At 43.8% G+C, this 13,789-nt stretch overlaps 3 protein-coding genes across 3 annotated transcripts; 1 reads left to right on the top strand and 2 right to left on the bottom strand.

The window, feature by feature from the left end:
• Positions 1 to 304: 304 nt before the first annotated feature.
• On the bottom strand, positions 305 to 5,751 carry LOC127781822 (peptidyl-prolyl cis-trans isomerase CYP71). Its single transcript, XM_052308880.1, has 14 exons — positions 5,436 to 5,751; positions 5,264 to 5,349; positions 4,851 to 4,939; positions 4,449 to 4,688; positions 4,233 to 4,354; positions 3,703 to 3,778; positions 3,498 to 3,605; positions 3,240 to 3,416; positions 2,705 to 2,922; positions 2,436 to 2,568; positions 2,074 to 2,297; positions 1,676 to 1,829; positions 1,488 to 1,584; positions 305 to 673 (listed from the first exon to the last, which is right to left on the bottom strand). The coding sequence occupies exons 1-13, from the start codon at positions 5,678 to 5,680 to the stop codon at positions 1,501 to 1,503; spliced, it is 1,956 nt and encodes a 651-aa protein (XP_052164840.1). The 5' UTR covers positions 5,681 to 5,751; the 3' UTR covers positions 305 to 673; positions 1,488 to 1,500.
• Positions 5,752 to 6,084: 333 nt separating this feature from the next.
• Positions 6,085 to 10,183, top strand: LOC127781471 (uncharacterized). Its single transcript, XM_052308425.1, has 6 exons — positions 6,085 to 6,529; positions 7,425 to 7,537; positions 7,623 to 7,758; positions 7,852 to 7,919; positions 9,005 to 9,091; positions 9,930 to 10,183. The coding sequence occupies exons 1-6, from the start codon at positions 6,199 to 6,201 to the stop codon at positions 10,005 to 10,007; spliced, it is 813 nt and encodes a 270-aa protein (XP_052164385.1). The 5' UTR covers positions 6,085 to 6,198; the 3' UTR covers positions 10,008 to 10,183.
• Positions 10,184 to 10,264: 81 nt separating this feature from the next.
• On the bottom strand, positions 10,265 to 11,893 carry LOC127781468 (uncharacterized). The gene has a single exon (XM_052308421.1). The coding sequence runs from the start codon at positions 11,466 to 11,468 to the stop codon at positions 10,296 to 10,298; it is 1,173 nt and encodes a 390-aa protein (XP_052164381.1). The 5' UTR covers positions 11,469 to 11,893; the 3' UTR covers positions 10,265 to 10,295.
• Positions 11,894 to 13,789: the final 1,896 nt, after the last annotated feature.

Genomic DNA, 13,789 nt, shown 5'->3' with positions numbered 1-13,789 from the left:
GTAGATGCTCAGGATGCCTAACCTCCTCTCCGTGTCCAGGTTCACGATGCACATGCCCCACCACTGCAGCAACAATTCTTTAACCCAATTCCAGCACGCACCGGCCGGCCAAACAAACACGGGATTGGGATTCCCCCTTCCTTGTCTGTTTACACGGGCATCATCACCATGTCAACATCACAACGTCGACCGACTCATCGGTTAATCAAGACTACAGAAAAAAAGTTAGCCGGCGCCAAAACATGACGCCCGCGAAAAGCCATCGTTCTACACGGCAGCTAAATGACGGTTACACAGCTCAGTCTAATTGGTATCAGCATTCAGTGGCTAGTCAAAATAAAACTTACGCCCTTACACCCATGCATGGAAAAATCGTCCATGTATCCTCATCTAACTGGCTCGTTACATTTTTTCCATTGTTAAATTGCAATACCAATCCCGTGTACAGCAAAAATGTTACAGTCCCATTGCCCTTGGGTTATGGATGGGAAAGCTAGTTAAAACTCGGAACACATACCTCATCAAAGGCAGTGCTTTCTAATAATATGGTGCTGCCTCTGGGTTGAGGTTTGAAGGACCAACTCGATGCACCACAGCAGCACATAAAGTTCAGAACATTTGTCTTTCACAGGCTTGCAAAGGGTGGAAGAACCTCATGCGTACAATGTCAAACCTGCAGAAGGCACACGAAATGACCACATGAGAGCACTGGTGATACAAGAAATGGAACCGTTCTCCATACAGTCAACATGAAACTGGTGATAAAGAAATGGATCCGTTCTTCATACAGTCCACATGAGAGAGAGAGAGAGAGAGAGAGAGAGAGAGAGAGAACAATCCCATGGCAAACAGGGGATAACACAAGGTAATAATAAAGAGCACCACTGGTCACTGGATGCTTGGTTTTCCTACAGGTTGTCTAGCAAAGATGACCTCCTAAAGTAAATTTAGAAGTATTTAGGTCTAACCCAACAAACCATTATGAAATTAGCTTTGATAACCACATAAGTAAAGCAGGCTATATTCTTAATGTTGTTGCAACTGGCAGTATTATCTTAATGTATGTACTATATTCTTTCCGTCCACAAATATAATCACTTCTAGGATTTTAACAGAAAATAAGGTTTAGGTGAAATTAATTTGATGCCCCTGGGACTCTACTTGATAGGGAAAATACCATGCCTAGAAATACAACTAAGTGAGCAATAAATGCAGCGGTGGTTGGATTGGGAAAGTAGTACTCCAGAAATGTACAAATTTCAAATGCTAGAAATGCTTATATTTGTGGATGGAGGTAGTAGGTAACTTTAGAAAAGGGAACAATTTAAAAAAATTAATGTTCACAAGACATCTGTGCCAGTTAAGGATTAGTTTGCATTGTATGTATTTTGTAGGAAAACACCAAGCAAAGTCACTTGTTCAAGACAATCCCCAAAACAAAATGAATTATGAGGTTAGATTATGGTATCAAGAGCAGAAAAACTGACCAATTGTTTGAGCTTATGTCTTTGGAACTGTAACGTTCAAGATCTTCACATCCTGATATGGTTTGTCATTCTTGTCGGTCTTGACCTTCTCGATTTGCTTTTAAGTTTAAAACAAAACGTATTAGGAAGCACAATAAAGGATATGAAAATTCACACACAGTCACTAAGTTGGTCAAAAAGGCTGGTACCTGAACAACATCCATCCCTTTCACAACTCTACCAAACACTGTGTGTTTGTTGTCTAGCCATGGAGTTGCCACAGTTGTGATAAAGAATTGGGACCCATTGGTATTTGGTCCAGCATTGGCCATTGAAAGAGTAAAAGGCCTATCATGTCTCAAGCTGCAAGATAGCCGCCATAGCTGTCAGTTGTCACTATAAGCATATTCAAATAGGATCATTCATATGGATTGTGTTCTCTTCAACAACAATAAGCACAGTGCATGCAGAATTTACATGACTATACAGATATCTTTCCTGGACCTTGCATAGACATCTGTCATCTAAACGGTACATAAGATGAAAAACTGCATTGTTTTCTGCAAATGAGAAAAGAAAAACAGGAAAAGGCATACAACTTATATACCTTTTGTGAAATTCATCTTCGAACTCCCTTCCCCAGATTGATTGCCCACCAGTGCCATCCCCCAAAGGGTCTCCAGTCTGAATCATAAAGCCTTTAATGACACGATGAAATATGAGATTATCATAATAACCATTCCGGCAATGGGTAGTGAAATTCTCCACAGTTTTTGGACACTCTTCTGGATATAATCTCAAGTGAATATCACCCATAGAAGTATGCATCACCTGAAATAGGAAATACTCGTGTAAATAAATGCGACCTAAAAAGGAAAAATGTTCAAAGACTATCCCACCAAGATATCAAATTTCCATAAAATCAATAGTAGCAAATCACCATTTTTAGAAATGATTGAGAAAACATACCAAATTATCAGGGAGTGATGTTGTAGCAGTCTTCCCTAAATCTGATACAGCCAAAAGCTCTTCCGGTGGGGGTTTTTCATTGAAAACATCCCTACCCTTGGTTGCGTCTTCAGGCTCCTCAGGTTCTCTACGACTGTATAATGAAAAAAGAGGGTTGAGAAGCGGGATATTAAAATTTAAGAAATACCATCTGGAGAGAAAGGAGTCTACAGAAGCAGCATGCGGAATCAGCTAATATGACCTATCCAAAGATCATTGAATTGATGTACCTAAAGAGATATATTCGATGCTTCTTGAAGGCACAGCATAGCAGCGTTGGGTCAGATAAAGGCTCCTTGCTGTCATTGACATTGGCAGCTACTGAAGGAATTTTTCTAACCTTCTTATTCCCTTTATCACCTTGGTATAGAGCAATCCTCAGAAAACGTTCATTGTTTTCTACCTTCCCCAGGATTCTTGAAACCTTATTTGTGTGCAAATTTATAATCTGCATATTTATGGGAAATCAGAATTAATCATACAGAAATATGTTCAACAATAGCAACATGCCAGATATTTACATGAACTCAACAGCTAGATAGGAGCATAATGAATACAAAACAAGCTGCTAGAAAGCTAATACAAAACATGCTGTTTAACTAGCAGCTGATCCATAAGATGGAATTCCACAAGGACAAATATTTTCTTGAGCAACATTTATCATTCCGAACATAAAAAATAATTATATAAATAACTGAAGTACATATAATGATATCAAACACATACTACATAAAAGAAAAGATGTGCAGTAAAAAAATAGCATACCTTTATGCCCAAAAGGGTAGCATAAATAAGAAAATTGCTGCTCTCATCAAATACAGCATTAGGCTGTGGAACATTTTCGGTCTTTTCTATTTCCTTCTCAACAGCCATTCTTCGCCCAAAATCAATAGCATCAAGACGATACATCGGGATATCACTTTTCTGCAGATCTTGTGCCACCTATAATTGACAGCATTCAGTTGGGGATTATAACAGAACATATTTATCTGTACCATGCATTGTACAGATGGAATTTCTTACCTCAAGGGACTCATCATATACACGTCTTAGTTTCCCAGTTTTGAACCAAAATACCCGTATCCTACGATCAGGGGATGTAACAACAAATTGAGTGCCGTCATTGCTCATCTGGACAACACAAGCTCGTTTATCAGAGTAATCCTGTAGCTCTATCAATAATGAAGCAACAAATGCAAATAACTTGAGAATCAAATAGAAGAAGTACCTCAATAGCAGACACGCTAGTCTTGCATTTTGCGATTTCAAATAGATTTGTGTCTGTTTTTAAACGAAAGTTCACCCTGCACAAAAAACAAAGGCAATATGCATTGATAAGATGATGGATTGATGCATTCACCAAGAGGGACAGAACAGCTGTTAGCACATATAAATATAGCCATTACAAAAGGAACCAACCCAGAGCTTATACACTGCCAGAGTGACAGGTGAAATGAAAAAACAATCCATAAATACTAAAGTAGGATAATATGTTATTATAAGAAACAAAAGTGAATCAGAAAAGATTTTAAGTTAAGTGCATCTTCACCAAACATAATAGTACCTAACTTTTTTAAAAAAAAGCTGGTTCGTTGATTAATTAGCACCTAGGATTGTTCCAGCTGCAGACTTAACAGAAAAGGAAATGGTAGGTGTAATCATGGCTCAAGTACTTGGTGGCTCAGTGCAATGTTTTGGGAAGACAAAACCACAAGCTACACAAACGTTGAAAATAACTCCAAGAGAGAAACAACATACGCGTCTTCTGGAAATTTGAGGGTAGACGGAGACCAGTATTCCAAGAGTCCTTTGGCATCAGCAGATATCACAACATCGTGAACATGGTTATATTTCATAACCTTTACTGGGCCAGCATGAATCTGCATAAAGAGGCAGCTCATGCAGTAAGAATCATTTAGTTACTTTAATTCACAAGAAATACACATCGACACACAGAAAGCAACAACAGATTACCTCTTTGGAGATGATGGGATCGTTTGAACCAGAATGAGTATCATATATGTGAACAAAAGGTGTATTACAATCACTAACAGCGAGTTTTGGTTTAACATCTCCTTGTCGATAAACCCACTCAATTGCACCCGGAACGAATGGGAGACGCATCATGAACATCATGTCATAATTCACAACGTCATATATCTTGACAGACCGATCGCTGGAGATCGTGCAGCAAAGTAGGCCATCAACACTCACCTGCATTACTGAATCACGCTATAATTTGAGGTTGTTCATAGTTCCATAGGCAGGAGCTGTGACTAAGAGTAGCAACTAGCAAGATAAATAGACTAATATATATTGCGAATGCAAATGTTTTCCCTGGATTAGGGAAGTCAATATAAGAATCTGAACACTCACAGCTAGGCCTTCAATGGGACTGAGATGAGATCGAAAATGTTTAGCAAATTCGATCCCAGCTGGTTTCTTCTTCCAAAATTTCAAATGTCCTGGGTAGAGAGGAGAAAAGGATGGTAATTAAGCTCCCATTACATGAAAATGAATCAGCTTATTATTGAATCATACCACAGGATTTGATCAATCCATAGATCTAAAAGTTTTTCAACCAATACTATTACGCAAGTCTATCAAGCCCGTGATTATGGTTCAGTGAAGGACTATCCCTTATGTAGAAGGGCTTGACATTTCCACAAGATACCATCCGAAATCTAACACATGCTGCCACAAGCTAACAAACTACCACAAAGGCACAAACCACTAGTATCGCACACTGAAATACGGTACGATGCAGAGACGTGAGCGCGAGAGATTACCATCTGCGCTCCCGGTGATGAAGTAGTCAGCAGGAGAGACGGCGACGTGGGTGACGACATCCCGATGCATATAGCTCTTCTCGTACCTGCAAAACCAAGCCACGGCCATCAGCCTCCCAGCCGACGCACCCCCTACCAAATCCGAACCTGAAACGGCGAGGAGAACACTCACATGGCCGCGGAGGGCAGGGCGTCGAGGAAGGCCTGCTCGAACTGGAGCGGGCGCTTCTTCCTCGGCCGCGGCGGCACGGGAGCCGGGCCGATCATCTCCTCCTCCTCAGCCGCCGCCTCCTTCCCCACGGCGGCGGGTGCGGCTGACACGGCGCCATTGCCGTTGCCCTGGTCGCGCTCCACCTCGGCGTCGTCCGTGGCGGTCGTTATCGTGGAGCTCGCCGGCGCATCGCTCGCCGTCGCCATCTCGAGGTGGAGCTCCGCTAGGGTTCTGGGGATTTGGGGGAGAGAAGTCTCGACTCCTCGAGACCTTCTGCTCCGGCGACGAGGAGCAATTATTTGTGTTACGAAACTAATAATAGGGGGTTTCCAGAAAAACAAGTCCCTACTCTCCGCCTCGATTCTAGCCGCCAATGGCCGATCTGACGGTCACAGTGACACGGGGGATTCAAATGAAAAGTAAATTCTTCTCTTGGGGTTTTTTACGCAAATGTTTACAACAGCCAGCCCACAGGCCGTAACCCACGGCCCATATTAAAACGGTCCAGTAGGCCCAACCCAGTTAGACGAATTCCTCAACCTTATCGATATTTTTCTCTCCTTTTTTTTTTCCGAGGATTATTAGGGAGTTTTCGGATTCAAAAGCTCCAGTACACCGAACCATCTCCGCTTCCGCGGCGCGAGCCACTCGTCGCTCGAATTGCCCCCATCCACACAGCTTCCCCCGCGCGCGCGAGAGGGAGGAGCTCGTGGCGCCGGCGGCCATGGCCGGAGCAGCCGCGGCGAGCTCCGCCGCCTGCTCATCTCCGGCTCCGAACCCGACAACGCGATACCCGGTTAGGAGGCGCGTGCCGCGGCCTCCACTTGTGGCAGCCAGTCGTCACTGCACCGCTTCACCTTTTCCCACTACAATCTCCATCTCCAGCTCCGGTCTCGGCCAGGCTCGTCCTCGCGATCCGTTTCTAAACCCTCGCCTTCGATTTGCGGCTGCGGCGGCGGCGGCGGAGGGGGAGGGGGAGATGGCTGCGGAGGCGAGCGCCGCGGCGGCAGAGGGGGCGCAGGCGAAGCCCTTCTCCGTCCTCTTCGTCTGTCTCGGTAAATCACACCAACCCTAGCTTCTTATCGTCTCAGCGATTGGCCATGAACTGATTGGGGAACCGCTTGATAGCGCAACTCGATTTGATAATTGTCCATGTGGATTGAAGTTGCCTGTGATTGCTTCGTCCCGCTGATTTTGGGTGCTTCTGCGACTATCAGCCCTAGTGTGTCCGCACCGTGCGTGCACTAATTCGGGGACGGCATTTTATCTCTCCAATTTCCCCATCGCGTTTGCCTGATTTCTCCATTGTAGTTTGTCCGTGATAGTATTATGCACATTGGGAAGTGTGGGAGTTTTTCTGGCTGTACGTGATATGGTTATCAAGTTTTACGGATATGCTCGCATGTGCTTAGTATTAGTAAGCACCAGGATGGGTTCTCACAGTTTTTGTTCAGCTCAATTCGGAGATTTTGGTCAGTTGGAATACCAAAATGCATTCTCTCAAGGGTTATGTGTGCACTGTATAAGTTGCAATTTGGTTTAGGGACTATCTGCTTTCAGTTGTTGCATTATTCTGATCATTTGATTACGACAATCTGTTCCGTGTAGTGATATATAGCTCAGACTTCACAGCTTCAAATTTCTAGTTGCTTGGTTTATCAGGACGAGCTGTATAATTTTGTGTCAGGTGCTTAGTACATGTGAATTTCGACATCTTTCCATGTACAAGCAATGTAGTGTTTGCTTTATCAGCGTATAAGATTGTGCGCTACCTTCTTTGACATGTTTATTTGTCTGTGTACGTTTGCATGTTTTCACGTGCATTGGTGCGTCTCCCCCTGTTTTTCAGAAAAAGGATAAATTCACCCCACTGCCTTATCTTACCTATGTGTATTACAGCCTGAAACGTGTGGTGTTTGTTGCCTGTGTTGATGTAAATTGTGTATACAGGCAACATCTGTCGGAGCCCTGCAGCTGAGGCTGTGTTCCGGAACCTCGTGAGCAAGCGTGGGCTTGAGTCCAAGTTTCTCATAGACTCTGCTGGTACAATTGGTTACCATGAGGTTGTATTCTGTAATACCATGCTTGTTTGTACATTGCTCTGTTCAGCGATGACATCATCATTGATGAGATGTTGCTTGGATTCAGGGTAACAAGGCAGACTCAAGGATGAGATCAGCTTCGAAGAAGAGGGGAATTGAGGTGACCTCCATATCCAGGCCTGTCAAACCCTCCGACTTCCGAGATTTTGATCTTATCCTTGCAATGGATAGGCAGAATTATGGTACTCTCTCAACTCCTCTCATCTGTGTTTCGGTACCTCTTTTTTTTATTATGTTCTGCTGCCTTATGTGCTTTTATTTGGAGTAATGTGCAGAAGACCTACTCAGTTCATTTGAGAGATGGAGACACAGGGAACCCCTCCCAGACAGTGGACCCAAGAAGGTTAAAATGTTAATATGTTATAAGAGTTCTTGACTCATTTATAACATGAGATTATTTCCCCAAGTTCTGTGTGAATTTGCTGAGTCCAATTAATTTTCCACAAAATTCCTGTATTGCAAACATTCCATTAATGTTCATCCTGCATATACTTGTTTGATCATTTCTATTTTTAATTTTGTTGTCTTAACCCCAGAACCTGAGGTCTTACAGAGTTTAGGCATCTATGGGAACCCAAACAGCATGTTATATGCCGTTATATGCACAATCTGAAGTATCCGCATTTGCTTTCTCCTAATACATGTTTTCCCCTAAAATAATCGGTGATATGACCAATTGACCATGCCCTTTGTCTTTCAATATGACATGGAAGGTGAAGAATTAATATACTGCAATTATTATTTATTCCCCTACTTGATTTTCTCCAACATTCCTTAGCATGTTTCACTTACAGTAAAGTGCACTTTCTAAGTTTGTTTCGGGCAAATGCAGAATCATCAATTTCTACAAAGTAGTCTCTTGCATTGCTCTTGCTCCAGCTGATGATGGCTACTTTGTTCTAGCAACTTGACTGATTCACCATATCTACGAGTTAGATTTCTTTTACCAGATAGGCAGATACTCTCTTATTTCTGGTAGAGGGGTGACCACATAGCTGCTTGATAATGGATAGTGTCTGGCCTAGCGTTTATTCTCTTTCTGACACCCTTATACAACTTTACAGTAGTTAGTTATCTCATACTGCAATCTGGAAGTCCAGTTAAGCCCAAACTCAACCAAACCAAAAAAAAAAAAAATGGCAATCCAAAAATTAGTCACCCATTTGGTTTGTGGCCAATAAATTGGCATTGCCAAAATATCTGGCTTGGTTGAATTGAGTACATTGCCAAAATGCAACATGGGTAGGCAAGCGAAACAAAAGCCCATTTTTTCCAAAATTTTGACAATACCTATTCCTGACATTGCCAAAAATTTGGCAAGGCTAAGAATGGATAAGAACCAACATGCCATATGGTTAAGCAGTTAAGCTGATGTTGGTATTCATGCTTGAAAACTAACACATGAAATGTTCTTTTTACCTTTACTAGGTTAAGCTGATGTGTTCCTATTGCAAGCGTCATACTGAGTCAGAAGTCCCAGATCCGTATTATGGAGGCCCTCAAGGATTTGAAAAGGTGAGATGATGAAGTGCACGATTGTTTTGAAGTCTGCAAATTACATGTTAGATATGTTCCATTTTTCTGACTGAAGTTAGATCTGTTTCATTGTTTGACCCAGTGGGGATGAACATGAGCATCCATGTGTGCATGACAGCATGAAACAATAAAACAATGTTTTCTGTTCAAGCATAGTATTTTATGCATGAAAGTGTACCTCCAGTACTGACCTGTGATCTTCATTAGCTCTGCCCAAAGTCTTTGGGCCTGTTTGGTTGGTGCCCTCACTGGCATGCTTGAGAAGCATAGAAGAAGTTGATGAAAATTCTTCAGCAAGGCTTCTAAAACATAGTGTCAAATCGTAGACAACTTTGAGCCTTACTTAGTCCTTTGCACAATAATTAATTGCTCTAAAATTTTCACCTTTGACTGTCAAGATCATAAACAGAATAACATAGAGTGTGATCCGTGAAGAAATTTTGAAGTGATCCTTTTTTAGATATATAGATGAACTCCTGGGTTTAAGGCATTGTTCAAAGTAATCCCAATGGGGTAGTATTAGTAGCTAAGTAATATTAGCAGCAAAAATGAAAGTCGGATTTATTTAAGTTTTTGCCAATGTTCCTTCATTTCCTTCAAATAAGACTGTTGCTGAATGCCTGATTAATATTTTTTCATGCATTTGACTTAATATGGTTCTTCCTCAAAACCATTAAGTGTACTCATAGTTCCTTACGTGCAAGCAACGATGATGTTGTCTGTTGTGCCGATTATACGAGGACAAGATTTTACATGAGAAAGATATGCGTGATGTACATTCTCCAGTAGTAACCTATCTTTGCACAATGTTTTTCAGGTGCTGGATCTGCTGGAAGACGCATGCGAGTCATTACTTGACAGCATCGTGGCAGAGAATGCAAGCGTTTCTGCTTGATCTCAATGAAGCTATCTGGAGGCAATGTAAGCATCATTTTTTCCATGTAACCATGATCAGAATCTATCTATGCCATTTGATTGCGATTCAGATAACCAGAAACACTCACATCAGCATGCATGTACCCATGTTCATACAATGTCAGGCTGGAGACATATACTTATATCTTTCATGTACACCATGATTTACACTGTAATAAAATCACCAACTCGAATTAGAGAAGCTGATTGGCACGGACTAGTTTTGTTAGTAACACATTGCACATACATACTGTCCAGTGACGTCACGTCACCGGCGGTAGCATTGCACGTGCAGGAAGAAGCCACCCCTCGCCGGCGGCTGGTCGGCCATCCACAGCCTCCCCTCCTTCTCCGCCCTCGCCCTCACCATGAACTGCGCGCCAGCTCCAGCTCCGCCGCCGCCGCCGCCACGGCCGAACCACCAGTCGTGCACGTCCCACATCACGTCCACCACCTCGCCGTCGGCGAGCACGGCGGCGCGGTTGCCGCGGAACCCCCACCCCACCCTCCTCACCTCAGCCACCCTCTTCCCGTCGATGCTGACCCGCACCTCCCCCTCACCGCCGCCGCCGCCGCCGCGGGTCGCGTGCACCGCCACCTCGTGCTCCGCCCCGCCCTCCCGGAACCTGCACCGCGTGGTGTGCGCCGTCGCCGCGCCGCGCAGCTGCTCTCGCCGGCTGAGGACGACGGCGCCACCGCCGTCGTCGCCGAACCGGCGGGAGAGGTCCCGCGCCGCGCCGCCCTCGCCGAGGAGCAGCGCGAGCTCGGCGTCGGCGACGACGGCGAGGTAGTAGTCGCCGGTGGGCTCGGGGGACGAACCCGACGCGTACGTGGCCTCGGCGGTGTCCCAGTGGACGCCCACGGCCGTGCCGGCGGCGGTGGCGAGGGACCGGCTCCCGCGCTTCTTGTGCAGCACGTGGTGGGCGCACCTCGACGACGGCGAGAGCGCGTCGTCGAAGGCGACGGCGAGGCCGGTGGCTCCGGCGGCGCTCCGCGTCCACGTGACCCGGATGAGGAGCTCCTTCCCGGAGTGCAGCGACGCACCGTACACCGTCGTGGTCGCCGCCTGCAGCGAGCGATCCAGCGCGCCGCCGCCGCCGCCGGAGTCACCGGCCGCGGCGGCGGCGATGCCGACCGAGCTGTCGCCGAAGCACGACAGCTCCCTCATCGCCTCCGGCTTTGGTTTTTCTTCCGGCGAGATTAGCTGCTGCTGCTGCAATAAAATGGAATGCACTATGTATTGCGCACGTATGCGAGGGGAAGAAGAAGAAGAAGAAGAAGAGGCCAAAAAAGAAGATGGATTTGATTCGAGACGCGTTGCGTTTTGATCTGCTACTCTACTTGTGATGCCAAAGTCGATGAATATAAATTTGTTGCGAATTTCTTCCTTCTTGTTTATATTGGCATGGTCGTGTGGTGAGCTTGCAGAGAGAGGTGGCATCCGAGGAATTGATTAGTCGATTAAAGTATGCACGTCAATGGCCAGCGGCAACCAATATCTGCAGGTCTGGTCGATTTAAGGATGGATCTCATCATCTCCTATAGATGTATGGTTGGTTGGTGATTTGGACAAACTGTACACACCCAATGCTAGCTGCTTTGGCCATCTGATTGATAATCCTCATGCCATTGGTGGCACTGCTACTTCCAGTTTTTCTCTTGTATCTTACCACACGAGATCACATGAGATAGTGAGGTGTTAACCTTGACATGCTGATGCTTACATCAGTTGGGAGGGCATGCTTTCACGGAAATTTTTAATCAACACGCAATCGCTAGCTGTATATCAAGGTCCAGTTCGATTATGGGCAAGTGACAGGACGATCGTATCATATATTCTGAGACCGACCTGATGCTCTTGACACCCTAACCCCTAACCATGCAATTTAATTAGTATATTCCATTGAGATATATTGCACTGTTTGAAGATTGCTACAGCGGGATCACCATTTAGATAGATCCCTCCTAATCAAGTGGTGATGGACAGAGTAAGCATGCATGATGATTTCTTGCAATAATCCCTGTAACCCAACTATGCTGACAGCGTGTTCCTGCCTACCATCGCTTCGGCACATCATGATTCTGCATCCGTGCAATAATCTTTCCTAGTCTTGTTCTAACATTTTTTTTATGCTGATGAAGACCCCCAGGAAGTTGGTTATGTTTGGTTCTTCACAAAATCCGGTTTAATGAAATTTTGCTGTTTTTCTTTTTAAAGAAGGGTTATGGCATCAATGATGAAAAAGAATATTAATAACCCTCGCACGATAAAAACGAAAGAAAAAATAAGTCAATTTTGCCTCCCTTGCTATTGGTTGAATCTGATTTGTATCTCTCAAGTCTGAACCGTCGTAAAACTAGGTATATCACCGTCTCCTCTGATACTAAAATCAGTTTAGAATGACTCACTCGGCTATTTTGAGATTGGTTTTGGTTGATGTGATGCCCAATCAAAAAAAATAAAAAGTACTACCTCCGTTCTAGAATATAACAACTATTGGCCATAGTTGTCCAGATTCATAGCTAAAAATACTTATATTTTAGGACGAAGGGAGTAGACGTGAGCCCTCCTCGTGTAAGTGACTATTCCATCCGTCCCAAAAAAAGACAAACCCTGGTTTCCGTGCCCAACATTTGACCGTCCGTCTTATTTAAAAAAATTATGAAAAAAATTAAAAAGACAAGTCACGCATAAAATATTAATCATGTTTTATCATCTAACAACAATGAAAATACGAATTATAAAAAAATTTCATATAAGACGGACAGTCAAAGTTGAACACGGAAACCCAGAGTTTATCTTTTTTTTGGACGGAGGGAGTACTTCCCATCTTCATAGGGCCCACATGTATACCTCCTCTCCCTCTCCCCTCTCTTCACTACATGACTCCATCTCTCTCTGGCAGCTCTCCCGGAGAGGACTCAAAACAGACTTTTCCCAAAATAAAACTAACAAATATGTGGACCGTATTATGATGGGCCGACGCTGTGAAAATGGAAATAGGAATGTAGGAGGAAGGAATAAGTTCACCTTTAGTCCCTCATGTTGATGTCAAGGTTGAATCACATCCCTAAACCGTAAAACTAGGTACAACACATCCATCATTTTTCAAAACCAATACAAAATATAGTCCTAAGATAATATTGAAAGCAGTTTTGAGTGACATGGCGCTGATGTGGCACAAGAAGAAAATAAAAGATAACACGAAACCCCACATGTAAGTGAAACAACAATCTTTTTTTTTATCCCCTTTCTCACTCCGTCAGGTGGCGGCGGTGGAGCCGCGTGGACGACGAGGCAAACCATACGGGCAGTGTGGATGTTGACATGGCTGGTGACGGTGATGCTCAAGCCGAAGCACGATCATCGAGCTGTTTCACTTACATATGGGTCCCATGTGGTTATTTATTTATTTTTTCTTATTGTGCCACGTTATCCAAAACCACCTTCAATATTGTCTCATGACTATATTTATACCGATTTTAAAAAATAAGGGATACGTCATATGGTTTAGGGATATGATTTAAACTCGACATCAAGACGAGGGACCTAAAGTTTACTTATTTATAGGAGGAATGAAGCCACTGCAGTGATTCTAACGCCTAAGCAGATGCAGATACTATTTCAATTTTTTCTGGTTGATCTTTTTTGTTGAAATAAAATTTCTAGCTGAACATTATTATTACTAGTACAATTTTTTTTTCTAAATATTACTAGCCATCGATTGTGCCACATGATGGCCGGACCACCGCCCACTTGCA

Source organism: Oryza glaberrima, chromosome 8, assembly GCF_000147395.1.
Source record: "Oryza glaberrima chromosome 8, OglaRS2, whole genome shotgun sequence".
Classification (NCBI taxonomy): domain Eukaryota; kingdom Viridiplantae; phylum Streptophyta; class Magnoliopsida; order Poales; family Poaceae; genus Oryza; species Oryza glaberrima.
Note: the sequence above shows the minus strand (reverse complement) of the source record. Positions and strands in the feature narration are given on the sequence as shown.

Excerpts from the sequence above, each read along its gene's own strand:
- LOC127781822 (XM_052308880.1), bottom strand. The coding sequence starts at position 5,680 with ATGGCGACGGCGAGCGATGCGCCGGCGAGCTCCACGATAACGACCGCC. Across the intron at positions 4,689-4,850 it reads GTCCCATTGAAGGCCTAGCT|GTGAGTGTTGATGGCCTACT; the intron begins GTGAGTGTTCAG and ends TCAGTAATGCAG. Across the intron at positions 2,298-2,435 it reads CATCACTCCCTGATAATTTG|GTGATGCATACTTCTATGGG; the intron begins GTATGTTTTCTC and ends TTCCTATTTCAG.
- LOC127781468 (XM_052308421.1), bottom strand. The coding sequence starts at position 11,468 with ATGCCACCTCTCTCTGCAAGCTCACCACACGACCATGCCAATATAAAC.
- LOC127781471 (XM_052308425.1), top strand. The coding sequence starts at position 6,199 with ATGGCCGGAGCAGCCGCGGCGAGCTCCGCCGCCTGCTCATCTCCGGCT. Across the intron at positions 7,920-9,004 it reads CAGACAGTGGACCCAAGAAG|GTTAAGCTGATGTGTTCCTA; the intron begins GTTAAAATGTTA and ends TACCTTTACTAG. Across the intron at positions 9,092-9,929 it reads GCCCTCAAGGATTTGAAAAG|GTGCTGGATCTGCTGGAAGA; the intron begins GTGAGATGATGA and ends AATGTTTTTCAG.